This window comes from Rhinoraja longicauda, chromosome 3 (assembly GCF_053455715.1).
Source record: "Rhinoraja longicauda isolate Sanriku21f chromosome 3, sRhiLon1.1, whole genome shotgun sequence".
NCBI lineage: Eukaryota > Metazoa > Chordata > Chondrichthyes > Rajiformes > Arhynchobatidae > Rhinoraja > Rhinoraja longicauda.
In genome coordinates, this window is record NC_135955.1 from 11,601,235 (window position 1) to 11,628,287 (window position 27,053).

Here is a 27,053-nt window from a genome sequence, read left to right on the forward strand (position 1 = left end):
AGGGACCAACATGACACTAATGAGACACAAAATGCTGGAATAACTCAGTGGGACAGGCAGCACTTCTGGATAGAAGGAATGGATGACGTTTCGGGACGAGACCCGTCTTTTGAGTCTGAAGAAGGGTCTCGACCAGAAACGTGAGTCTGAAGAAGGGTCTTGACCCAAAACATCACCCATTCCGTCTCTCCAGAGCCGCTACCTGTCCCGCTGAGTTACTCCAGCATTTTGTGTCTATCTGCAGGAGGAAACCGGCACCTGCAGTTCCTTCCTACACCTATGACCCCAATGGGTACCTTTGTAACTTTATCGGCACCAGATACGTGAGGACCCAATGTGTACTTTGTGCAAAAACAAAGAATTTCACTGCACCTAGGTGCATGTGACAATAACGTATCATTATTGCAAAAGTGTTGAGCACGAGTTTGGTCTTTGTAAGGATGGCAATTCTTGCATTGGAAGTGGTCCAACATCTATCTATATACCAAAACTCTCATTTGTTTGTTTGTTCCTCAACTACAGCCAAAATGGTACACGATAGCGCAACAATTTTAGGCCCACCTTACTCACCGTCGTCCCTTTGGTGCTAATGGAAGAGGTTTCATTGAAATCGGTGTTATATTTTTAAAGTTATTCATATTTTAAAGTTTAAATCTATCTCCTAGGAGGGAGGGAGGGAGGAGGTGGAGGGAGGGGGGGAGGAGGGAGGATAAGGGGGGTTGAGGGGGATGGAGTGGGGGGAGGGAGGGGGAGGGGGGAGGAGGGAGGGGAGGAGGGAAGGGGGAGAGGGTGATGGGGAGAGAGGGAGGGGTGGGGAGAGGAGAGGGTGCTGCACGAATGCAGGAGAGGTTTGGGCCCAACGGGTCCACTTGGTCTAGTAAATTACTAAAACTCTCATCTTGTAGATTTGTGGGTTTGTGAATATATTTGTTTTTGAAATACAGCCAAAACGGTACACAATAGCGCAACCATTATTAGGCCCACCCTACTCACCATTCCCCTGCGGTCTCAATAAATCAAGTTTTGTTACTTTTTATAAACAATTAACTTAATAAACTTTAATAAATGTGCTCCCCCCCCCCGCCTCCGCCGCGGGGAGGACCCTGTGCTTGACCTTCCTCCCATGGTGCAGCACGGCAGCAGAGGGCCAAACAAGATGGCCGTCACCGCTGTTGGCTGCAGGAGAGGTTTCGGGTCCATGGCTTGCGCTGGCCGCATGGGGCCGAGGTGAGTGGCTCCCTCTCCCCTCCTCTGTCCCCCCTTACCCGCCCACGGGAGACATTCCTCAGCCGGAAACAGCTTTACGGATTGTCAGTTGGGGGAGGGTTGCTGGGCCCGCAGGAAAGGTTTACACCCAAACGGGTCCACGCCCGTCTAATCGTTTACTAAATTGCTTTGAAAGGAGGGTGTGGTGGGGACGGTGGGGGAGAAAGAGTAGTATTGAACAACCCAGCAGAATTTGAAGAAGAGGTGATTTCATTGTTTTTATTTGAGTTTCAGTTTTAGTTTTTGAGATACACGATGGAAACAGGCCCTTCAGCCCAGCACATCCATGCTGGCCATCGATCACCCATTCACACTACGGATGCTCCCCAACTAACAATGCTTCGACTTACGATATTTCGACTTTGCGATGGTGCAAACGCCAGCGGCCCATAGCGAGCCGCCGCTCGCTTTCGGCCACGTGATCAGGTTTATTAAATGCATTCCGACTTACGATATTTTCTGTTTCCGATGGGTTTCTCGGAATGTAACCCACCGTAAGTTGAAGAGCACCTGTGGTTCTATGTTATCCCACTTTTGCATCCACTTTCTACAGGCCACAGGCAATTTGCAGCGGGCCAGCTAATCTGCAATCCAACCCGCGTCTTTAGGATGCGGGAGATAACCGGTCACAGGAGAGCAAACAGATATCAACCGTGGTCAGGATCGAACATGGGCTTCTGGCGCAGCTTGGCCAGATGCACCAATGTGCCGCCCCATTGAAACGTGCAAGATTCCTGGGGCAATCGGCAGAGTTGTTACCTAGAGACTGCTCCTCAGACAAGGGAGCTTGGAGTCTTTGATGATGAGTTCAGGGTAGGAAGTCAGCCATTATGAGTGAGGTAAGAAATGTCCTTCATCATCGAAATGTAGATGCTGCGTCTATGAAAATATTCAGGCCAATGCTGACTAGATGTTTGAGCACTATATGAAGCAACGGCCATGGGGCTTTGAACATGACACAGCTGCAGGATCAGCAATGACCTTCCTGCACGAGAGAGCAGCTTCCCAGGACTGGTCGTGTTTCCAATTACAATGATCCCCAGGAAGCGACAAGGCGACAGAATGATGATAGGAACGCATTAGGAAATTAACTTCCTCCAGGCTTGGATGCCTTATCCAGTTGTACATTGATGCAAAATGAACTAATGACAGATGGAGAATATAAACATATCATGCTGAGTCCACAGACTGACACACACAGACGCAAACACACAGAGACACGCACAAACGCATGCACGCACACAGCCAGGCACGCACGCACAGACCCGAACATGCACGTAGACACGGACACAAACAGGCACACGCAGACACGCACAAACACACGGAGAAGCACGTGGACACACGCAGACACGGGCAAGCGCACAGACATGGGAAAACAGACACGCTCGCGCACACAGACACGCGGATACGCGCGCGCACAGACAGCGCGCACAGGCGTGCACACATAGACGCGCGGGCGCGCACACCCACACAGGCGCGCGCACGCACACAGGCGCGCACAATCACAGGCGTGCACACACACAGACACGCGCACACATGCGTAATGTTAGAATGGGCCAAAATTTAAAAATACATAAACAATCCTTTCCATTGATTAAAAAAACCTCGTTGAATTCTACGTCTCTAAATCACAATGGAGAAAAGAAACTGAACATTCATACGTGAGTGGGGTTCACTGGCAGCTTTCAGCTCCTAGCTGTTGGGATTCAGCTTATCTCACACTTCCACACACACGCAGTGTGGTGCAGAAGTCCAAAATAAGCCAGAGGTCAAGTGAAAGCAGTGGAGCACTGACAGAGGAGAGAGAGAGAGAGAGGCCAAACTCACATTAGGGCAGGTTTGTGTACATCGGCAACCCTGCAGGTTTATGTGAGGGCGCCAACTCTATGGGGAACCGCAAGTGCAGTTAACATTTCCAATTATGTCAGTATTTTACGGTGTTTTTAGTTAACTTGAAGCTGAAATTGTTTTAACAGTTTTCATAATTAGCCATATTTCACTTGTTTCCAGCAGAAACATTTATGCACACTGTTTTTAACAGTAGTGAAAGCCATCAAGGCATTCAGGGAGCATAGTCTTAGCAACAAGCCATCTGAGGTCTCATCACCACCTCCTAAGAGCCCTCTCGGAGCAGAGGTTAATTTGATTGCAGTCCGTGTCTGGGAAAGGCAGGTATCTAAGGGCACTGCAGACAACAAGCCAAGTCCAGCACTATCTGACCCAATGGTCGGATCCTTCAGAGATACAGCACGGAAACAGGCCATTCGGCCCACCGAGTCTGCACCGACCAGCGCTCGCCCTGTACACTAACACCATCCTGCACACGACGGACAATTTACAATCTTACTGAAGCCAATTAACCAACAAAACTGCGCGTCTTTGTGGAGTGTGGGATGAAACTGGAAATCCCGGAGAAAGCCCACGCAGGTCACAGGGAGAACAGACATTCTTCGTAGAGACAGCACCCGCAGTCAGGATCGAACATGGGGCTCTGGCGCTGTGAGGCACCAACTCTACCGCTGCGCCTCTGTGCTGCCCAACTTATTGGATGCAATTCCTATTCAAGCTCCTCTCACTTGCTACAAGAACACAAACGAGCAGCAGGCTCAATAAATGCCAGATGCATTTTGATAATTATTAAATATTGAATAACAACATGGATTTTTTTTTTTAATCTACTAAACGCTGCCAATTTTCAAGATGCATTGGACGAAAATGAAGGGATTAGTTTATCATTGGCATAACCTGGTACAGGGTTCATGCACACAGTGTGAGACGTGAAAAACGGGGAAATTACTGTGCATGAGAACAAGACATCTTGTCTTATAATCACAGAGGAACAGATCAGACACATCACAACACACACAGGTCAATAAACCTTTCCCGTTGTGGCCCCCTCCACATCGGCACAACCAAGCATAGACTAGTGACACTGAATACATGCGCCCTGTCCACCAATTCCCTTTCTCATGCCAACCCTTCTGCCCTTGGCCTCCTCCGCTGCTGGAGTGCGGTCACATGCAAACTGGAAGAACAGCACCTCGTATTCCACTTGGGTAGCTTGCAACCCAATGATAGGAACATTGTAGGCACAAAATGCTGGAGTAACTCAGCGGGACAGGCAGCATCTCTGGAGAGAAGGAACAGGTGATGTTTCCAGTCGAGACATTTCTTCAAACTGATATCGACCCTTCTTCTCGACCCGAAATGTCACCCACTCCTTCTATCTAGAAATGCTGCCTGTCGGACTGAGTTGCTCCAGCATTTTCTGTCTATCGTCAGTGTAATCCAGCACCTGCAGTTCCTTCTTGCCCCCCCCCCCCCCCACCCCCACACACACACACCAGCATCGGTGACGCAGCGGTAGAGTTGCTGCCTTACAGCAAATGCAGCGCCGGAGACTCAGGTTCGATCCTGACTACGGGCGCCGTCTGTATGGAGTTTGTACGTTCTCCCCGTGACCTGCGTGGGTTTTCTCCGAGATCTTCGGTTTCCTCCCACACTCCAAAGACGTACAGGTATGTAGGTTAATTGGCTGGGCAAATGTTAAAAAAATTGTCCCTAGTGTGTGTAAGATAGTGTTAATGTGCGGGGATCGCTGGGCGGCGCGGACCCGGTGGGCTGAAGGGCCCGTTTCCGCGCTGTATCTCTAAATCTCTAAAAAAAATCTACAATTTCTTATGTGTTCAATGCACCTTTCCGAACACCACTAAATACCAGGCTCAAGTGAAATGAGTCTGCAGTGCACACTGTGAACAGCTCAGTTTGAACCACTGCCGGGCCAAGTGATTGCCAGCATAACTGATCCAGGAACACGAAAATGTATTTAAAGCGTGTTGTTAAGAGTTTCAATGGCTTCCAGGACAAAGACACCTGTTGACCAACTCAGTGTGTGTCAGCTTCAACTGCTATTGTTTTCCTCTTTCTATCAAGAATTTTAACATTAGAAAAAAGAGCCATAGCCAGAAGGGAGTGGTGCGGTGCATTTATACTGCAGCGTTTATCATTTAAATAAATACAGCACCCAATGTCAGTCTCCATCCCAGCTCTCTGGCGCTGTGAGGCAGCAACTCTACCGCTGCACCACCGTGCTGCCCAACCTATTGGATGCAATTCTTATTCATAGAAACATGGAAAATAGGTGCAGGAATAGGCCATTCAGCCCTTTGAGCCAGCACCACCATTCAATGTGATCATGGCTGACCATCCAAAATCAGTACCCCGTTCCTGCTTTTTCCCCATATCCTCTCACTTGCTATCAGATCCTCTCATTTGCTCCGAGAACACAAATGAGCAGCAGGTTCAATAAATGCCAGATGCTTTTCGATAATGACTAAATATTAAATAAGAGAGGATAGACACAAAAAGCTGGAATAACTCAGCGGGACAGGCAGCATCTCTGGATAGAAGGAAAGGGTGACGTTGCGGGTCGAGACCCTTCTTAAATATTAAATAATAGCAGTTTAAATACAATGTTTTTGATCTACTAAACTGCTGCCAAAGTCAAATCAGAACTCCACACTTGTTGTCAAGCCACCAACTGGCAACCTTGACACGGGTTTCTTACCTCTGAGATCGGAGATTTAAGATTAATATTCCTCGCAGCAGCTATCTCCTGCAGCTGGTTCACAACCTCGGTTATACCCACTCTCTCCTGAGGATTTATCTTCATCATATTACCTACAGCAGTGAAAGAGAAGGGAAAATGTAGATTATCACACTAGAGTCCTAGAGGAAATATACCCCACTCCACTCCGTAATGTGGGGGGGGGGGGAAGGTCAGGGCGGAGAGAAGAAAATCGCCTGTGATGGTTTTAAAGACGCCTCCCGGCGGGAAGTGGAGAACCCAAGGCCGGAGCCCCGTGGGTCGGAGCCCGAGTCCGTCGGATAGTGGAGAGGTCAGTGTGACGGTCGATGATGGCGCTGACCGACGGACGAGGACGGACCACGTGGAAGTGAGGACGTCGCTGCCGAGGGAAGGAACAAAGGGGGGACCGCCGTGAGGAGGGGGAAAGAGGAAGAACAAAGGGGGACATGGCTTGGGGGTACTTTGTAACTTTGCAAGCGCACTTTACGTGGCGACTATTTACATACCTTGGGTGTGCAAGCAAAGAATTTTGCTGTGACTTGTCACATATGACAATAAAGTATTCATTGATTGATTGATTCATTCATTCATTCATTCATTCATAAAGAATTCAGCAAAAAGGTGAGTGAGATCAAGTATTCGCTCACACTCACTCAGCCTCAATAGCTCACGGATTGAATGTCCAAATTATCATGCCATCACTTCTAATATGTTGTTTACTCCCAGAAGCAGCCAAACGTTAATGAAAGTCCCAATCACTCGACAGCGAACAATGAAAAAAGTGTTTCATCGGCAGACTAAGAAAATCCATTAGCTGAAAGGAAGCCGTATGGCGAGTAAACAATTACAAAGCAGCCGTTCTGGTTTCGATAATTAGAAATATCCTCAGCTGAATTTCGCCGGGTTTAGCAGCATACCAGACTGAGATATTATAATTACATGGGCTCAATCCCCAGTGGGTTTTGCAATCCTGCTGTAATCTGTGCTGCTTTTTCCTCAGACCATTTGTAATTTGCCCGTCAACATTTTGTGAATGGATTTAAAGCTTCTATTTTTTTCTCTTGGCGATTAGTTTTAGCTATTTTAATTAAACTGTGCTGTGAAGCCTGCCATTCTATGTTGGCCATTTGCTTCCTCAGTATATGAGCTCCAGGGTTAACCGTATCACAACCTACTCATCTTCCTTATCATTTTCAAAATCCCCAACACTTGGAATGCTGAGAAGTGATTATATATTCAAGATAAAATCCTGCTATATAATACTGCCTATTTTTTGCAAATGGGATTATTCCTTTGATTTATTATATTCCTCAACAATGAGTCATAGAGTGATACAGTGTGGAAACAGGCCCTTTGGCCCAACTTGCCTACACTCGTCCCACTTGCCTGCGCTTGGTCCATATCCCTCCAAACCAGTCCTATCCATGTACCCGTCTAACTGTTTCTTAAATGTTGGGATAGTCCCAGCCTCAACTACCTCCTCTGACATCTTGTTCCATTCACCCACCATCCTTTGTGTGAAAAAAATACCCCTTGGATTCCTATTAATTCTTTTCCCCTTCACCGTGAACCTATGTCCGCTGGTCCTCGATTCCCCAACTCTGCACAAGAGACTGTGTGCATCTACCCCTTCTATTCCTCTCATGATTTTGTGCACCTCTATAAGATCCCCCCTCATCCTCCTGCACTCCATGGAATAGAGACCCAGCCTACTCAACCTCTCCCTTTTGCTCACACCCTCTAGTCCTGGCAACATCCTCGTAAATCTTTTCTGAACCCTTTCAAGCTTGGCAATATCTTTCCTATAACATGGTGCCCAGAAGTGAACACAATATTCTAAATGCGGTCTCACCAACGTCTTATACAACTGCAACATGACCTCCCAACTTCTATACTCAATACTGAGTGAATATCACGGTATTCAGCAAATTATTACAGGCACTCAGCAAATAAAAGCATCCTGTGTAGGGAGGAACTGCAGATGCTGATTTAAACCGAAGATAGGCACAAAATGCTGAAGTAACACAGCGGGACAGGCAGCATCTCTGGAGAGAAGGAATGGGTGACGTTTCAGGTCGAGACCCTTCTTCAGACCATCTAAAGCATCTGCACTGGAGGACTAAGGTTGAGCACACAATAAGTGCCATCACCTCTCCCAACTAGTTCACGGCTGCAAAATAGTCATCTAACATTCATTGTTAACATTTCAGCTGGTGTGCCTTGCATAATTAACCTTTCAACTTTGAATGTTGAAACTGTATAACTTGCATTTAATACTTACGAATGAGATCGTGAAAAACATTGTATTTTGTATCATTTGCAGGAATAGAGTACTTTCCATTCACTATTCCAAGTTTAGCTCCATCTTCAAATGGGTGTTGCTTAAAGCACAACAGGTATAGAATGCAACCCAAGGCCTGAGGAGAGTCACAAGATATATCTTTAACAAACATCTGCACGTCCGTTAGAGAGAAAAAAAAATCAGCCTTCATTAACCCTCTTGTCACTTAATATCTCCTTCTTACTCCTTCACAGGCTGCTTGCCTTTGGTCATTACCATCCTCCCTTTTTCTCTTTAAAGCAAACTCAGTGCTAGCATTTATTTCAAGAGGGCTTGTATACAAAAAACCAGGGTTGTAATGCTGAGGCTCCATAAGGCGCTGGTAAGGCCACATTTGGGATATTGTGAGCGATTTTGGACGCCATATCTGAGGAAGGACGTGCTGGCTCTGGAGAGGGTCCAGAGGAGGTTTATAAGAATGATCCCAGGAATGAGTAGGTTAACCAATGATGAGCTTTTGCACGCACTGGGCCTGTACTCGCTGGAGCTCAGAAGAATGAGGTGGGGCCTCATTGAAACAAACAGAATAGTGAAAGGCTTGGATAGAGTGGATGTGGAGCGGATGTGTTTCCACTAATGGGAGAGTCTCGGACTAGAGGTCATAGCCTCAGAATTAAAGAATGTTCTTTTAGGAAGGAGATGAGGAGAAATGTATTTAGTCTGAGGGTGGTGTATCTGTGGAATTTGCCACAGAATGCTGTGAAGGCCAAGTCAGTGGATATTTTTAAGGAAGAGATAGATTTTTGATTAGTACAGGTCTCAGAGGTTATGGGGAGAAGGCAGGAGAATGGGGTTAGGAGGGAGAGATAGATCAGCCATGAATGAATTGGGGTAGACTTGATGGGCCGAATGGCCTAATTCTACTCCTATCCCTAATGGCCTTATGATCTGGTTTTCATCTCTGACTTATGGTCAGTTATGATGACAAGCCACTGACTGAAACGTAAACTCTATTTCTTTCTCTGCAGATGGCACGAGGCTGGCCGAATACTTTTCATTTTGCAATTGGTGAATTGTGCACACAATTCTGTTTCCCGCCCAGTTTCTCCTGCTTCACCGCACTGGAATGTTTAGTTTAATTTGGTTTTGAGGCACAGCGTGGAAACAGGTCCTGCGGCCGTCGAGTCCGGGCCATTGACCACCCGTAAGCTAGTTCTAGGTTGTCCTACACACCGGGGGCAATTTACAGAGGGCCAATTAACCTACAAACCTGCATGTCTTCGGAAATGTGGGCGGAAACTGCAGCACCCGGAGAAAACCCAAGCGGTCACAGGGAGAACATTGCAAATGGCACCCAAGGTCAGGATGGAACCTGGGTCTCTGGAGCTGCTAGGCAGCAACTCTACCGCTGCGTCACTGTTCCGCCCACGTTCTTTTGGTCAACTGGAGTTTGAATCGATAGGCCCTTGAACATTCCAACAAAAAAACTAGTTTGTGCATTGATTGCAGATCATTTTTTTCCCTCCAATGTGCAATGACCAAACAACTCCATGAGTCGGAGTTATCATCAACAGTATACTCAGCACATGTTTTGACAAGAGAAAGGTCCTCATTGAACACTCAGGCAGCTCACACAAGGCCGTGTGCTTGTGGGGGATACGTCTATCAGGACATGCCCACACTGTTCAAAGGTTTGGGACTTTTAGAACCTAGGACAGTGCAGCACAAGAACAGGCCTTTGTGCCCACGATGTCTATGCCAAAGAAACCTGCTGTTATCAGGGAAATGAACGGAACCATCCTACCGCAACCAGAGAGCAGTCTTGAACTACTATCTACCTCATCGGGCACCCTCAGACTATCTTTGATTGGATTTTTACTGGCTTCACCTTGCACTAAATATTATTCCCTTCTCATGTATTTGTGCACTGTGGATAGCTCGATTGTAAACATGATTTGCATACAGGGCAAATAGATCCACAGAGGACGCCATCTCTCTGGCTCTTCACACTGTCCTGACTCACCTAGAGAGACAGGGCACGTACGTGAGGATGCTATTCATAGACTATAGCTCCGCCTTCAACACGGTCATCCCCACCAAGCTCATCACCAAACTCCACCAGCTAGGCCTCAGCTTGTCATTATGTGACTGGATCCTGGACTTCCTGCTGGAACGACCGCAGGCAGTGAGAATGGGCCTGCACCTGTCCTCCACTATCACCCTGAGTACCGGCACACCACAGGGCTGTGTTCTGAGCCCCATGCTCTACTCCCTCTTCACACACGACTGTGTTCCTGCATTCGACACCAACACCATTGTCAAGTTTGCAGATGACACAACGGTGATCGGGCTTATCACCAACGGGGATGAAACAAACTATAGAGCGGAGGTGCAGAACCTGGCGGACTGGTGCTCGGATAACAACCTGTCCCTAAATACCACCAAGACCAAGGAGCTGATCATCAACTTCCGTAGGTCACATAACGGGGAATATGCCCCGATCTCTATCAACGGGGACAGTATGGAGAGAGTGTCCAGCTTCAAGTTTCTGGGCACTCACATTTCGGAGGACCTAACATGGTCCAATAACACTGCTGCGCTGGTCAAGAAGGCACAACAAAGACTGTTCTACTTAAGAACACTGAAAAAGTCTGGTCTACCCCAACAGCTGCTGACGACCTTCTACCGCTGCACCATAGAGAGCATCCTAACGCATGGCATCCCTGTGCGGTACCTCAGCTGCACGGAGGCAGAAAGGAAAGCTCTACAGCGGGTAGTCCATAGAGCTCAGAGGGCCATCGGAACACAGCTACCAGACTTGGAGGGCATCTACAACACACGATGCCTCAGAAAAGCCACCAGCATCCACAAAGACTCTTCACACCCCTGCAACAGTCTGTTCGAACTCCTTCCATCGGGCAGACGATACAAGGCCTTCTACGCCCGCACCTCCAGACTCAGGAACAGCTTCATCCCCAGGGCCATAGCTGCTATGAACCGGTCCTGCTGAGCCGGATGGCCACAACGCATAGATCAACTTGCACTTTACCCTGTCCAAAACTGTTACAACTGTTTCATTTCGTTGGGTTGCTGCTGTCTAAATTACTTAAATTATTGCATCGTATGGGAGGCGCATTCCCAATCTCGTTGTACCCCTGGGTACAATGACAATAAAGATATATTGTATTGTATTGTATTGTATGTCTTTCCACTGGCTGGTTAGCGCACAACAAAAGCTTTTCACTGTGCCCCAGTACACGTGACAATAAACTAATCTAAACTAAAACTAAACATGATGCCAAGACCACCTCTAATCAATCTGCACGTGATTCATATCCCTCCATTCCCTGTACATCCACGTGCCTGGAATTTAGAAGGATGAGAGGGGATCTTATCGAAACATATAAGATTATTAAGGGGTTGGACACGTTAGAGGCAGGAAACGTGTTCCCAATGTTGGGGGAGTCCAGAACCAGGGGCCACAGTTTAAGAATAAGGGGTAGGCCATTTAGAACGGAGATGAGGAAAAACTTTTTCAGTCAGAGAGTTGTAAATCTGTGGAATTCACTGCCTCAGAAGGCAGTGGAGGCCAAGTCTCTGAATGCATTCAAGAGAGAGAGCTAGATAGAGCTCTTAAGGATAGCAGAGTCAGGGGGTATGGGGAGAAGGCAGGAACGGGGTACTGATTGAGAATGATCAGCCATGATCACATTGAATGGTGGTGCTGGCTCGAAGGGCCGAATGGCCTCCTCCTGCACCTATTGCCTATTGTCTATCCAAAAGTCTCATAAATGCCACCCTGGTATCTGCCTCAGTCACCACCCGTGAAAGTGCATTGCAGGCACCCACCGCCCTCTGTGTAAAAACGTGCCCTGCACATCTCCTTAAACGCAGCCCCTCTCACCTTCAAGCTATGCCCTCTTGCATTTGATTTTTCCACCCTCTCAATGCATCAGTGGAACCAAATATACAGGGGCATTGCCTTCACTAGTAAGCCGGGCCCCCGCAAACCAGTCAGTTACACAGATAAAGATCAGTTCAGTTCAGTTCAGTTTACTGTCACGTGCACTGAGGTACAGTGAAAAGCTTTTGTTGCGTACTATCCAGTCAGCGGAAAGACAATACACGATTACAATCGATGCATGATAAGGGAATAACGTTTAGTGCAAGGTAAAGCCAGCAAAGTCCAATCAAGGATAGTCCGAGGGTCATCAAAGAGGTAGACAGTAGTTAAGCACTGCTCTCTGGTTGTGGTAGGATGATTCAGTTGGCTGATAAACGTGCAAGTAGCATGATACATGAGTAGTTTGGACAAAATCTTGCACTTCTGAAAGCTCACTACAAAATGACAAAAAAGAAAGTTGTGACTTTGTGAAGACTACTTTAAACTATGGAAGCAACGTTGGTTTCCATCGTGCTTTTCTGCAAAAGGATGTTCTGGGTGTAAGAGGTGATTTATTTTGTTATTACAAAGCATGCTGCAGCAATTCATTGCATACGTACCCAAATATCTTGCTTCTCATTGATTGGGTAATTGGAATAAAGGTCAATTATCTCTGGTGTCCTGTACATTGGCGTTGTATTCCGTGTAATCTGTTTTTGTCAAAGAAAGGCGCTCTTTACACCAATTATTCATTAATGATACGATGGAACAATATTTTGTTCCAAACTACGCACACTATGAAAGGATGGAATGGTAAAACAAAGAAAATAGGTGCAGGAGGAGGACATTTGGCCCTTCGAGCCTGTACCGCCATTCATTGTGATCGTGGCCTGTCATCCACAATCTGTAACCCGTGCCCGCTTTCACCCCCAGATCCCTTGATTCCACTAGCCCCAAAAGCTGTATCTAACTCTCTTTTAAATTCACCCAGTGAATTGGCCTCTACTGCCTTCTGTTAGGTACTCCATTGTCTTTCCTAAATATCTGCAGTGTGCGCTCTGTGCCACTGAGGAAAAACTTTTTCAGTCAGAGAGTATGAGGAAAAACTTTTTCAGTCAGAGAGTTGTGAATCTGTGGAATTCTCTGCCTCAGAAGGCAGTGGAGGCCAATTCTCGGAATGCATTCAAGAGAGAGCTAGATAGAGCTCTTAAGGATAGCGGAGTCAGGGGGTATGGGGAGAAGGCAGGAACGGGGTACTGATTGAGAATGATCAGCCATGATCACATTGAATGGCGGTGCTGGCTCGAAGGGCCTCCTCCTGCACCTATTGTCTATTCAACGTGCCACCGCGATAAACAATAGAAAACACTCTTACCTCCTCTTCTACCATTGCCCTCTTGTGCGCGCTCCAGCTATAGTCCGGATAGTGCGCGATGCTGGTGGCACTGCCAAAATCACAGAGCTTGATTGTGCCTTGGTTACTGACCAAGAGGTTTTCAATCTGCATTAGAGATGAACCGCACAACAAAATTAGGATGTGTCACCTTCAACAAGAAATTCAATAACACAACTATAACAGCAGCCTTCTACTGTTGGTTAAGCAATTTCTCATCCATTTCTTGATTTCTCTGTGCACTTAGAAAAAAATCATCTCCCAATTTTTCAGTGAGATTTTCATTCTCGGGTGATATTTTTGTTTTAAAACTGCTCCATCAACAACCATGGAGCGCACCAATAGTCTGTCGTGAGATTTGCAACCTCGATTGTGAACAACAGATCTTATTAAGTCACACGTATCAATAAGTGCTTCCAGGTTGAAACCATCATACTTAAAGGGTCACAAAAAGCTGGAGGGACTCAGGCAGACAGCAACTCTGGAGAGAAGGAACGGCTGATGTTTCGGGTCGAGACCCTTCTTCACACGGTTCCTTCTCTCCAGAGATGCTGTCGTTCCCACTGAGTTACTGTCTTCAGTGCCTATCTTCAGTTTTAACCAGCATCTGCAGAACCTCCCTCGGCATACTTAAATGGTCAGCGCTCAAACACTGTCCTCGCCGAGATCTGAGATTTTCAATGACTTCCACGTTGCCTAAAACGTTCACCCTTGAAGGTCAGGTCACCATCATTCTCACACCTCCTCAACTCAGGGCCATAGCAGGCTGCTGATCTCCACCACCTCTCAGTTGGCTGTTCACTGCTGCATCATCTGCACTGTCTACAACCCTCGGAGGGAGGCAGAGAGGGCTTCGGCACTGCTGTCTGGCATTTTGGAAGATGAGTTGGTTCTGAACCTACCTGATCTCCCGGTGCAAAACACTTTAATTCCCTTCCCATTCCCACACTGACCTTTCTGTCCTGAGCCTCCTCCACTGTCAAAGTGAGACCAAATGCAAATTGGAGGAACAGCACCTCCTATTTCGCTTGAGCAGCTTACAACTCAGTAGTATGAACATTGATTTCTCTAACTTCAAGTAACCCTTGCTTTCCCACATCTCTCCATTCCTCCCTCACCCAAGTCGTACCAGCTTCAAAGTGGTCTTGTCGTTTTCACCTAGGCCTGTCTCCTTTCTCATCGTGACTTTTTTGCATATCTTTCATGCATTTGTTCTCTATCTCTCTACATCACCGTCTATATCTTTTGTTTCCCTTTCCCCCGACACTCAGTCCGAGGAAGGGTCTCGACCGAAAACGTCACCCATTCCTTTTCTCCAGAGATGCTGGCTGACCCGCTGAGTTACTCCAGCTTTTTGTGCTGATCTTGAGTAGGTTATACCGAACATAGACACAAAAAACTGGTGCAACTCAGTGGGACATGCAGCATCTCTGGAGAGATGTAGGTTCTAGTCTGCTTAACCTTAGAGCTCAACCTAAAAATGTAATCTGTTTGTACTGCATGCAAAAACTGCAAGGTTTTCTGGGAAATGCCAAGCTGAAACTGAAAAGCATCCATTTCAGCATTTCAATTGCTGTATACCAAAAGAAAATGTTGAGATAATAGCATTCTGCGATGTTTGAAATGAAAAATATCCAGGACAATGCCTGTGTCTATACTTGCAGGGCTTCTCCTGCCCAGAGAATCTGAAAAGCATGGCTAATAATAACAAAAAGAACCAAAGCCTTGTAAGTAGAAACAAAGAGCTGCAGGTGGTGGCTTAAACCAAAGATAGATGCAAAGTGCTGGAGTAACTCAGCGGGTCAGGCAGCATCGCTGGAGATAAAGACGGGAGATGTTTCGGGCTGGGCTGACACCAAACGTCATCCATCCGTATTCTCCACTGAAGCTGCCTGACCCGCGAAGTTACTCCAGCACTTTGTGTCCATCGAGCCCTGTAAGGTCTGGTTCAATTTCTACGCAAACTATGATTGTGATTTGGGACTGAAAATGGGGACCTACATATCAGAAGGCACAGAGATCTTACAACGGACAAAAACTATGCATTTGCCTTTAAACAAAAACCTAATACCATAGGAAATAGGTTATCGTCCTTTCTCTCCAAGCAACTGGCAGAGTGAATAATCAGGGCTATTAATGTTAATGACTTCCTTACATTACACATGCACAGAAACAAGCCATGTGGTTCATCCAGTGTGCAGCGGCATTTACACTAGGAGAATCCAAACCGACACATTTCACCTTTCCAGCCTAACCTTTCATGCTCATTTCACATGGATCTAACAGCTTCCATTTTCAAAGCATCCAAACTCTTTGCCTCAGTCACTCCCCATGTTCCATTTTCTTACATATTAGACCAAGTGGACCCATTGGGCCCAAACCTCTCCTGCATTGGTGCAGTACCCCCACCCCCCTTCCCCCCCCCCCACTCCATCCCCCTCAACCCTCCTTATCCTCCCTCCTGCTCCCTCCCTCCACCCCTCCCCCTCCCTCCCTAGGAGATAGATTTAAACTGTAAAATGTGAATAACTAAAAATATAACACCGATTTCAATGAAACGTCTTCCATTAGCACCAAAGGGACGACGGTGAGTAAGGTGGGCCTAAAATTGTCGCACTATTGTGTACCGTTTTGGCAGTAGTTCAGGAACAAACAAACAAACAAACAAACAAACAAACAAGAGTTTTAGTATATAGATACTGGGACATCAATGTTATTTCTTTGCACTAAACCTAGCATCTTTTCTCCTTTATCTGTTCACTGTGGACGGCTTGACTGTATTTATGAAAAGTATAGTATTTTCTTTGACTGGATAGCGCACAAACAAAAGCTGTTCACTGTACATGTGACAATAATAAACTAAACTAAACTAGAGAAAACTTAGGGGCGGCACAGCGGTAGAGTTGCTGCCTTACAGCGCCAGAGACCAGAGTTCGATCCGGTCTATGGGTGCTGTCTGCATGGAGTTGGTACGTTCCCCCTGTAACCACGTGGGTTTTCTCCTGGTGCTCCGGTTTCCTCCCACATTCCAAAGACGTGCGGGTTTGTAGGTTAATTGGCTTCGGTAAAATTGTCCCTAGTGTGTAGGATAGAACAGGTTTACAGGGTGATTGTTGGTCGGCGCGGTCTCGGTGGGCCGAAGGGCCTGTATGCATGCTGCATCTCTAAAAGTAAAACTAAAAAAGTAAAACGTTGTCTCATTTCCCCGCTGAACCCATCTAGTAACGATGTTAGACGTGGCTCCAAGTTTTAAATCCTCCAATCACGGAATTATTGTCAACATTCCTTCCCTGTATCACCCAAACATTTTGCAGATATTTAAGTCTTCCTTCCTTCCTAAAGGAGCTTCCAAGCTATTTATCCTTTCCAAATGTCTGCTTAAACATTATACTATGTTTGTATGTCCAGTTTTGTAATTCCTCCAGTATTGCTCTGTGATTTTATTGATTCAAAATCAATGTTGTTTAACCAAGCCGTTTTAAACAGTTAACCCGAGTTCAATAGACCTGAACATGATACCTCTAGAAATAAATCCCAGTGTGCTGTGCCCTTAATTTCCAACTGATTCTATTACCCAGTTCCTTAACATCCATTGTCGCTCACTTGGTTAATATCCAATGTGTAGGTGATCATTTGATCTTGTTTCTGTCCAAGCGTACCACACCTACTTTCCTCAAAGATAATTTGCCCTTTAAACCGCCATTCTGCGAGTTTTCTCATTCTTGGAGAATAACGCATTCCTTTTCAGTTTAACATCTGATACTTTCTTGTTCCCAAGTCCAAATAATTAATGCCAATTACGAAACACCGACAACTAGTCAGATCACAGGAAGGTGAAAACATTTAAAATATTTATACATGCATATTTATTTTCAACCATTTCCCACTCTCAAGACTTGAAGCTACATTTTAAAGAAATGTTTCCGGGAAGGCCCCGCACACAATATTCCAGAATCAGCCTCACCAGATCTCCACATAATTGGTATAAGGGGCGGCACGGTGGCGCAGCGGTAGAGTTGCTGCCTTACAGCACCAGAGACCTGGCTTCGATCCCGACTACAGGTGCTGTCTGTATGGAGTTTGTACATTCTCCCTGTGACCGCGTGAGTTTTCTCCAGGTGCTCCGGTTTCCTCCCACACTCCAAAAACATACAGGTTTGTAGGTTAATTGGTAAAATTGTAAATTGGCCCTAATGTGTAGGATGGTATTAGTATATGGATGATAGCTGGTCAGCATGGACTCGATGAGCCGAAGGGCCTGTTTCTACGCTGCATCTCTAAACTCCAAAGCAAAGTAAAGACGACTCCCTTCTTGCATTCAAATTCTCTTTTACAAATATCATAATAGTTGCTTTCCAACTTGCTTGCTGCATATGCATATTAATTTTCAGTGATTTGTCAACACCAGCAGCTTTCAACTTATCATCATTTAACAAAAAATACTCAGTCTTAATATTTTTTCCACCATGATAAACAACCTCACATTGAATCGGATGGAACTGCAGATGCTGGTTTAAACCGAAGATCAACACAAAATGCTGGAGTAACTCAGCAGGACAGGCAGCATCTCTGGAGAGAAGGAAAGGGGGGCGTTTCGGGTCGAGACCCTTCTTCAGACCCGAAACGTCACCCATTCCTCCTCTCCAAAGATGCTGCCTGTCCCGCTGAGTTACTCCAGCATTTTGTATCTAAACTTACATTGTGTTCAGCCACTACCTTGCTCATTCACTTGGCCTGTCAATGTTACCCTTAAGCCACTTAGCATCCTCACCATTCACAACGAACTCATCGTGGTCCTTTTTGCATAGAAACAGGCCCTTCGGCCCAAATTGTCAATGCAGACCAAGATACCCCAGTCCCAAATTACTCAAACAGATCATGAACAGCTGGGGCCCCAGCACCACTAACAGCACAAACTCCTGATCGTAACATCACAACTCGGTGGCCCGGTGACACAGCGGTAGAGTTGCTGTCGTACAGTGCTTTCAGCGCTGGGGACCCAGGTTCGATCCAGGCTATGGGTACTGTCTGTACGGAGTTTGTGCGTTCTCCCCATGACTGCGTGGGTTTTCGCCGAAATCTTCAGTTTCCTCCCACACTCCAAAGACGTACAGGTATGTAGGTTAATAGACTCCGCATAAATGTAAAATTGTCCGTGGTGTGTGTAGGATATTGTTAACGTACGGGGATCACTGGTCTGTGCAGACTCGGTGGGCTGAAGGGCCTGTTTCTGCGCTGTATCACTAAACTAAACTAAACCTCCTGCTCGTCTTTTCATTAACCAACTGGCTGCACTGCGACGCAGTTGCAGACTTGCTGCCTTACAGTGCCTACAGCTTCAGAGACCCGGGTTCGATCCTGACTACGGGTGCTGTCTGTACGGAGTTTGTACGTGACCACATGGCTATTCTTTGAGATCTTCGGTTTCCTCCCAGATTCAAAAGACGTCCAGGTTTGTGCTTTAATTGACTTGGTATAAATGTACATTTTTCCCAGTAGTGTAGAATAGTGTTAGTATGTGGGAATCGTTGGTCAGCGCGGACTCAGTGGCCCAAAGGGCCTGTTTCCGTGCTGTATCTCTAAACTAAACTAAACAATCCTTAATTAATGCCAATATAAAACCCCAAGCGAGCACTTAGGTAGTTTAACAGGAAGAACTAGCAACAGTTTACAGAAGATTTGATTAAATGGCAGACAACCGGTTTGGACAACATACTTTCAGATGATCAACAATGGAGTATCTCGAGTATTGTGTGCAATTTTGGTCTCCTAATTTGAGAAAGGACATTCTTGCTATTGAGGGAGTGCAGCGTAGGTTCACCAAGTTAATTCCCGTGATAGTGGGACTGACATATGATGAAAGAATGGGTCGACTGGGCTAGTATTCACTGGAATTTAGAAGGATGAGAGGGGATCTTATAGATATAAAATTCTTAAAGGGTTGGACAGGCTAGATGCAGGAAAAATGTTTCCCATGTTGGGGGAGTCCAGAATCAGGGGTCACAGTTTAAGAATAAGGGGTAGGCCATTTAGGACTGAGACGAGGAAAAACCTTTTCACCCAGAGAGTTGTGAATCTTTGGAATTCTCTGCCACAGAAGGCAGTGGAGGCCAATTCACTGGATGTTTTCAAGAGAGAGTTAGATTTAGCTCTTAGGGCTAAGGAATCAAGGGATATGGGGAAAAGACGAACAGGGTACTGATTTGAGATGATCAGCCATAATCATATTGAATGGTGGTGCTGGCTCGAAGGGCTGAATGGCCTACTCCTGCACCTATTTTCTCTGTTCTAATTAAAACGTTTGAAAGTATTAACTTGGCACATTTAACACTAGATAATAATAAATAATAATATTCATTACTTAAGTTCAACTATCTTGTGGTTACTGGACATAGAATACAACGTGTGGGAAGGAACTGCAGATGCTGGTTTAAACGGAAGATAGACACAAAATGCTGGAGCAACTCAGTGGGTCAGACAGCATCACTGGAGAAAAGGAATAGGTAATGTTTCAGGTCAAGGCCCTTCTTCAGATAGTCTATGGAACAATACAAGACAGGAATAGATCCCTTCAGCCCACCTCAAAAACATTGCCCGTCTCCGTCCATCCCTCTCCTCCACAGCTGCAGAAACCCTCATCCACGCCTTCATCACCTCCCGTCTGGACTACTGCAACAGCCTCCTCTATGGCGCACCCTCAAAAATCATCAGTAAACTTCAATACATTCAAAACTCCGCTGCCCGTCTACTCACCCACACCCCGATCCGTGACCATATCACCCCCGTCCTTTATAAACTCCATTGGCTCCCCATCCCCCAGAGAATCCAGTACAAAATCCTCCTCATAACCTACAAAGCCCTCCATAACCTGGCCCCATCCTACCTGACCGACCTCCTCCGCAGGCACACTCCCACCTGCACCCTCCGCTCTGCTGCTGTCAATCTCCTATCCCCCCACATCCGGACCAAACTCAGATCCTGGGGGGACAGGGCTTTCTCCATCGCTGCTCCCACCCTATGGAACTCACTACCCCAAACCGTTAGAGACTCCTCCACATTCAAAACATCGCTGAAGTCTCACCTGTTCAGTACTGTCTTCAACCACTGAAGGTCACCTCACCTTCTGTCTCCTTTCTCTGTTCGTTTATTTATTTACTTATTTATCTATTTATTCATTTCCCTATGTTCTCTAAATCTCTGTAAAGCGTCTTTGAGTATATGAAAAGCGCTATATAAATAAAATGCATTATTATTATTATTATTATAAGTGATGCCACGTTGAACTAATCTCCTCTGCCTGCACGTGAACCAAATTCCTCCATTCCCTGCATGTCCACATACCTACCGAAAGCCTCTTAAACGCCACTATTGTATCTGCCTCCATGATCACCCCTCACATCTCATTCCAAGTAGTGACCACTCTGTATAAAAAAAAGTGACATCCCAAGACTTATAGTCATACTGCACGAAAGCAGGCCCTTCGGCCCAGCCTGCCTATATGGACCAAGATGCCCCTTCTACACTGGACCCACCTGCCCACGTTTGGCCCTTATCCCTCTAATCCTATCCAATGAATCTGTGGAATTCTCTGCCACAGAAGGCGGTGGAGGTCAATTCACTGGATGTTTTCAAGAGAGAGTTAGATTTAGTTCTTAGGACTAATGGAATCAAGGGATAATGGGGAAAAAGCAGGAACGGAGAACTGATTGTGGATGATCAGCCATGATCATATTGAATGGCGTTGTTGGCTCGAAGGGCCGAATGGCCTATTCCAGCACCTATTTTCTATGTTTGTATCCATGTATCTGTCCAAATCTATATACTAAAACTCTCGTTTGTTTGTTTGTTCCTGAACTACAGCCAAAATGGTACACGATAGCACAACAATTTTAGGCCCACCTTACTCACCATCGTCCCTTTGGTGCTAATGGAAGAAGTTTCATTGAAATTGGTGTTATATTTTTAAAGCTATTCACATTTTAAAGTTTAAATCTACCTCCTAGTGAGGGAGGGATAAGGGAGTTCAAGGGGGATGGAGTGGTGGGGGAGGGGAAGGGGAAAGGGGAGGGGGTGGAAGGAGGGAGGATAAGGGGGGGTTGAGGGGGATGGGGTGAGGGGGATGGGGTGGGTGGGAGGGGAAGGGGGGAGGAGGGATGGGGTGGAGGGAAGGAGGGGAGATGGGTGGGGAGAGGGGGGAGTGGAGGGGGAGAGGGAAGGGGAGAGTGGGGGAGGAGAGGGTGCTACACCAATACAGGAGAGGTTTGGGCCCAACTTGGTCTAGATTTTTTTTATGGTGTTATAGCACCAACAATTCTTCTCCTTTATAGTTCCTCCCCATTAAACTCCACCTCCCTCTCCACCTTAAAGCTATTCCTCCTCGTCTTTGACATACCTATCCCGGTAAAAAGATTCTGACTGTCTATGGCATTCACAAAGCTCAAAGATATTAGTGAATTGTGCAATTGAGGGGACTGAAATAACTTCTTACACTGCTCATAACTGGGAAACATTGGTGAAACAATACAGAATATTAGTCACCGAGACTTTTCTCTGCAAATGAACATTTTGCTGGAAGAAAATTCAGAGAGGAATCTTTTCTTTTGCCTTTTGTTTTTGAACAAGCATTGCAACACTGGAGACAAAACGCATCAAATGATTCATGAACCATGTGTTCTGTCATGCAACGGAAGCAAGAAATCCGATTCCACTCTATGCCCGTGTACGGTTACAGTTTGCACTGAAGATAGTTCTCATCTATTCATGAGAGGAGTAGATCAGGTAGATGCACACAGTCTCTTGCCCACGGTAGGTGAATCGAGGGCCATATTTTTTTCATATTTTTCATATTTCAGATACAGCGCGGAAACAGGCCTTTTCGGCCCACCAAGTCTGCGCCGCCCAGCGATCCCCGCACATTAACACTATCCTACACACACTAGGGACAATTTTTACATTTACCCAGTCAATTAACCTACATACCTGTACGTCTTTGGAGTGTGGGAGGAAACCGAAGATCTCGGAGAAAACCCACGCAGGTCACGGGGAGAACGTACAAACTCCTCACAGTACAGCACCCGTAGTCAGGATCGAACCCGAGTCTCCGGCGCTGCATTCGCTGTAAAGCAGCAACTCTACCGTTGCGCCACCGTGCCGCCAGACAACATAGGATTAAGGTGAAGGGGAAAAGTTTTCATAAGAATCGGAGGGGTACCTTTTTCCATGCAAGGGGTGGTGGGTGCATGGAACAAGCTGCCAGAGGAGGTAGTTGAGGCAGGGACTATCGTAACAGTTAAGAAACAGTTAGACAGGTACATGGACAGGGCAGGTTTGGAGGGATGTGGACCAAACGCAGGCAGGTGGGACTAGTGTAGCTGGGACATGTTAGCTGGTGTGGACAAGTTGGGTCGAAGGGCCTGTTTCCACACTGTATAACTCTATGACGATCTTGGAAGCCAACATTGTTAAACCGTAAGGAGCAACCCAAAAGGAATTAGTCCTGCTTTGTTATAATGACAGCAGTTTCCATAGTATCCGATGGCCTCAATTCATATGAACAAGCCAGCATATCCTCAAGGGAAGATTCCACAAGATACTCTTACCAACTCACTGCACAACTGAAAGGAAAAATATCTGTCCTCACCAAATTTAAAATCTAAAATCTTGTGTACTGCCCAGGTGAGGTCTGCTGTATGATTTTACCGGGTTGTATGAAAAACAAAGCATCTCACTGTACCTCTCTGTACATGGTACATGTAAAACAATAAAGTATCATAGAATCACTGAATTGGAGAAAGTCAACTGGTTGCTAGTTGTCAGTAATCCCTTGATCTCTAATTCTAAATAGTACAAAATTGCTGCAACAAATTATCTTGCACCATGCAAACTTCCAAAATAATACTGCATAACCAAACTCTGCCGTTTATATTGTGTCGGAAGGAACTGCAAATGCTGGTTTATACCGAAGATAGACACAAAATGCTGGAGTAACGTAGCGGGTCAGGAGGCATCTCTGGGGAGAAGGAACAGGTGACGTTTCAAATCATTCTGAAAAAGGGTTCCGACCAAAAATGTCACCTTTTCCTTTCCTTTCCCCAGAGATGCAGCCTGGCCTGCTGAGTTACTATTTTTTGTGCCCAATATTTCTACTGCTATTCACACACAATGTGGCTGCGTGTGGACATTGAGAAGGGATGAAGGAAGTTAAACAATCACAAACAAGATGACTCAGCACAATAAATAGCAACTTCCTTTTCACAACTAGTTCAGGCAGCAAGTGCAATTGTTCTCAGCTTAGTCAGGTGCGCAGAAGCCGCTCCTTACCTTCAGATCTCGATGAATGATTGGTGGTTTCTGTTTGTGCATGTGTTGCACTCCACGGCATGCCTGATAAAATATTTTCAGCACTGTATTACACGACAGGGAGCCATTTGCTTCAACCTTGTTTATAAACTCAACCAGCTGCCCTGGAAGCAAGAGGGAGGGAGGGGGAAGAAAACAAATATGCATTAGTTTTAACCAAACGAGCGGCGCGGTGGCGCAGTGGTAGAGTTGCTGCCTTATAGCACTCGCAACGGCGGAGATCCGGGGTCGATCCCGAGTACGGGTGCTGTCTGTACGGAGTTTGTACGTTCTCCTCGTGACCGCGTGGGTTTTCTCCGAAGTCTTCGGTTTCCTTCCCACACTCCACAGACATGCAGGTTTGTAGGTTAATTGGCTTGGTGTAAGTGTAAATGTGTGTTGGATAGTGTCAATGTGTCAATTTTCAACGTTACTGGGCGGCGCGGACTCGGTGAGGCCAAAGGGCCTGTTTCCGTACTGTATCTCTAAACTGAACTAAAAAAATTAACTGAACTAAATTTTTACAAAAAAAAAAAAAAAAAATCTCTCTTCCCACAATTATTCTAAACATTAACCAAAAAAATCTTCCCCATAACAGTGAGAAAGCAAGCTATTATACGTACATAGGTAGAGAACCGACCTTTGCATAGTTCTGTGAGTATAAGGTACTCTCCTTGTCCAGTATCAGATTCTTCTTTTCCTATAGAAGCTGCCGAGCTGAACTGTACAATGTTCGGATGCCCTGAAAGTTTCTTCTGAAGTTGCTTTGTCAAGGAGGCAAATTAATAAAGGTTTTCACCACTCCATGTGTTAAACTTACTTACACTTTGGTCATAAAGATTGTACCATTGGTTCGTGGAGGCATTACATTTTTTGAGACCATTTTGTACGCTAAAGGGCATGAGGAGAGTACAACGACAGAGCACAAACACAATTCTTCATTAGGCACAACGCCTCGTGGCAAGCCGCTCCTTCAAGCCTCAACGAACGACCCTAAGTGTTCCGAGAAAGGTGGAAAGCAGGACAAAAAAGAACGTCAAAATATAGCGCAAGAAGAAAGATATATTTGCTGGATTGCTACTGTGAATAACAAGAGTTTTGAAACCACTGACTGCAGTGGCATTCATGGGGAACATTGATTTCTCTAGTTTCAACCCCTCCTTTCCCTGTCTCACCCCCCTGCCCCCACTCTAATCCTACCAGTTCCACTGTTCGTATCCTTGAAACCCTTTGTTATCACCTCTACCCCAGCCAACAATGGGCCATTGTGGGCTCCACCCTTCCTTGGTCTTCTTGCCTCCAGTTCCCTCCCTTCTACTTTCAGTCTGAAGAAAGGTCCCAACCCAAAACGTCACCCGTCCTTTTTTCTCCAGAGATGCTGCCTGACCCGCGGAGAAACTCCAGTGCTTTGTGTCTACATTCATGGGAACGTTAATTGATCTGAATTGAGAGGTAAATAACACTCAGTTAAATAATAAAACCCTTCTGATCCTTTGGCAACATGATAAATAATGCCCAGTTAAATAATCAACCTCTTCTGATCCAATCTCAAGGAAATCCTGGTTAGGCCCAAAAAGATCCTCTGATCCTTCAACAACCTGTTTGTTTATTCTGTCAGGACGAGGCAGTAAGTAACAAAACAAAATACAAGGCGGATACCAAATTGGGAGATTTGGGAGGTGACAGGAGGTGAAGAAGGGTCTCGACCCGAAAAGTCACCCATTCCTTCTCTCCCGAGATGCTGCCTGACCTGCTGAGTTACTCCAGCATTTTGTGAATAAATACCTTCGATTTGTACCAGCATCTGCAGTTATTTTCTTAATATTTGTTGAGCAATTTTATGCTCTATTAATAATATTCCACTGACAGACGGGTATCAGCAATCCTAGTGGCATCTAAGGTCATAGAGTTGGACAGCAAAGAAAGTCTTGCAAATTAAGCAATTAGGACTGACAAGCAAGAGGACTTCACTTGACTTAAAAGGATACCATAAAACAAACTTCCTGAATGATTGCCTTACTCTTCTCTTCCTCGTTTGACAGAAGTCTCTGGAATACAAAATCAAATAATTTGACGATAGAACACAGAAAGTAGTGACAGGTTACGGGGGCAACTGCTCTGAGTGACAATAAAATAACTTGACATTTTGATTTGACTACACACACTGGCATACCACAGGTTTCCTGTAGATAAAACCTTAACTGACAAGAGCTGTTCCACCTGCAATTTGATCAGCAAAGCAATGCTAAAGAGCGGTATGGTGGTGTAGCGGTAGAGCTACTGCCTAACAGTGCGAGGGACCAGGCTTCGATTCTGACTACGGGTGCTGTCTGTATGGAGTTGGTACGTTCTCCCTGTGACCTGTGGGGGTTTTCTCCGAGATCTTCGCTTTCCTCCCACACTCCAAAGACGTACGGGTTTGTAGGTTAATTGGCTTGGTACAAATGAAAAATTGTCCCAAGTGTGTGTGTAGGGTAGCGTTAACGTGTTGGGATCATGGGTCGGCGCATTCTCAGTGGGCCGAAGGGCCTGCTTCCGCGCTGTATCTCTAAACGAAACTAAACTGAACTAAATAGACGTCAAGACTCTGCATTAATGTAGCATCTTTGCCGAAGGAGGAATTCTCTAACATTGACTCTGGATTGAGCAATGAAGCAAAAGCATCCAACTAAGACGATGCTCCACAGTTACGGACTCTCCCATCAAGTCCATCCAGGATGTTTCAGTAAGATCATCTCTCATTCGTCCATCCACCGGAGGACCCAAGCTCATCACCTAGATGTCCTTGTACATCAGTCACTGAGAGTAAGTGTGTAGGAAGGAACTGCAGGCAGTGAAGAAAGCAAATGGCATGTTGGCCTTCATTGCGAGAGGATTTGAGTATCGGAGCAAAGAGGTCCTTCTGCAGTTGCACAGGGCCCTGGTGAGACCGCACCTGGAGTATTGTGTGCAGTTTTGGTCTCCTAATTTGAAGAAGGACATTATTGTTATTGAGGGAGTGCAGCTTAAGTTCACGAGGTTAATTCCCCGGATGGCGGGATTGTCATATCATGAAAGAATGGAACGACTGGGCTTGTATTCACTGAATTTTAGAAGGATGAGAGGAGATCTTACAGAAACATATAAAATTGGACACGCTAGATGCAGGAAACATATTCCCGATGTTGGGGGAGTCCAGTACCAGGGGCCACAAATTAAGAATAAGGGGTTGGCCATTTAGGACTGAGATGAGAAAAACTTTTTCACCCAGAGTTGTGAATTTGTGGAATTCTCTGCCTCAGAAGGCAGTGGAGGCCGATTCACT

The 27,053-nt window shown here is 45.9% G+C and overlaps 1 protein-coding gene across 7 annotated transcripts in view; it reads right to left on the reverse strand.

Moving 5' to 3' along the window:
• The window catches only part of gak (cyclin G associated kinase), a 113,017-nt gene that overhangs the window by 75,558 nt on the left and 10,406 nt on the right, over positions 1-27,053 (reverse strand). For 6 of the 7 annotated variants that reach the window (XM_078431562.1, XM_078431592.1, XM_078431583.1 and 3 more), the window contains 7 exons: positions 25,738-25,797; positions 24,390-24,504; positions 23,732-23,874; positions 13,394-13,519; positions 12,639-12,728; positions 8,136-8,271; positions 5,834-5,946 (listed from right to left, as the gene is read on the reverse strand). In XM_078431562.1, the coding sequence (XP_078287688.1) occupies positions 5,834-5,946; positions 8,136-8,271; positions 12,639-12,728; positions 13,394-13,519; positions 23,732-23,874; positions 24,390-24,504; positions 25,738-25,797 (783 nt within the window). The remainder of the gene's footprint in view (positions 1-5,833; positions 5,947-8,135; positions 8,272-12,638; positions 12,729-13,393; positions 13,520-23,731; positions 23,875-24,389; positions 24,505-25,737; positions 25,798-27,053) is intronic. The other variant, XM_078431611.1, reaches the window with a different exon arrangement.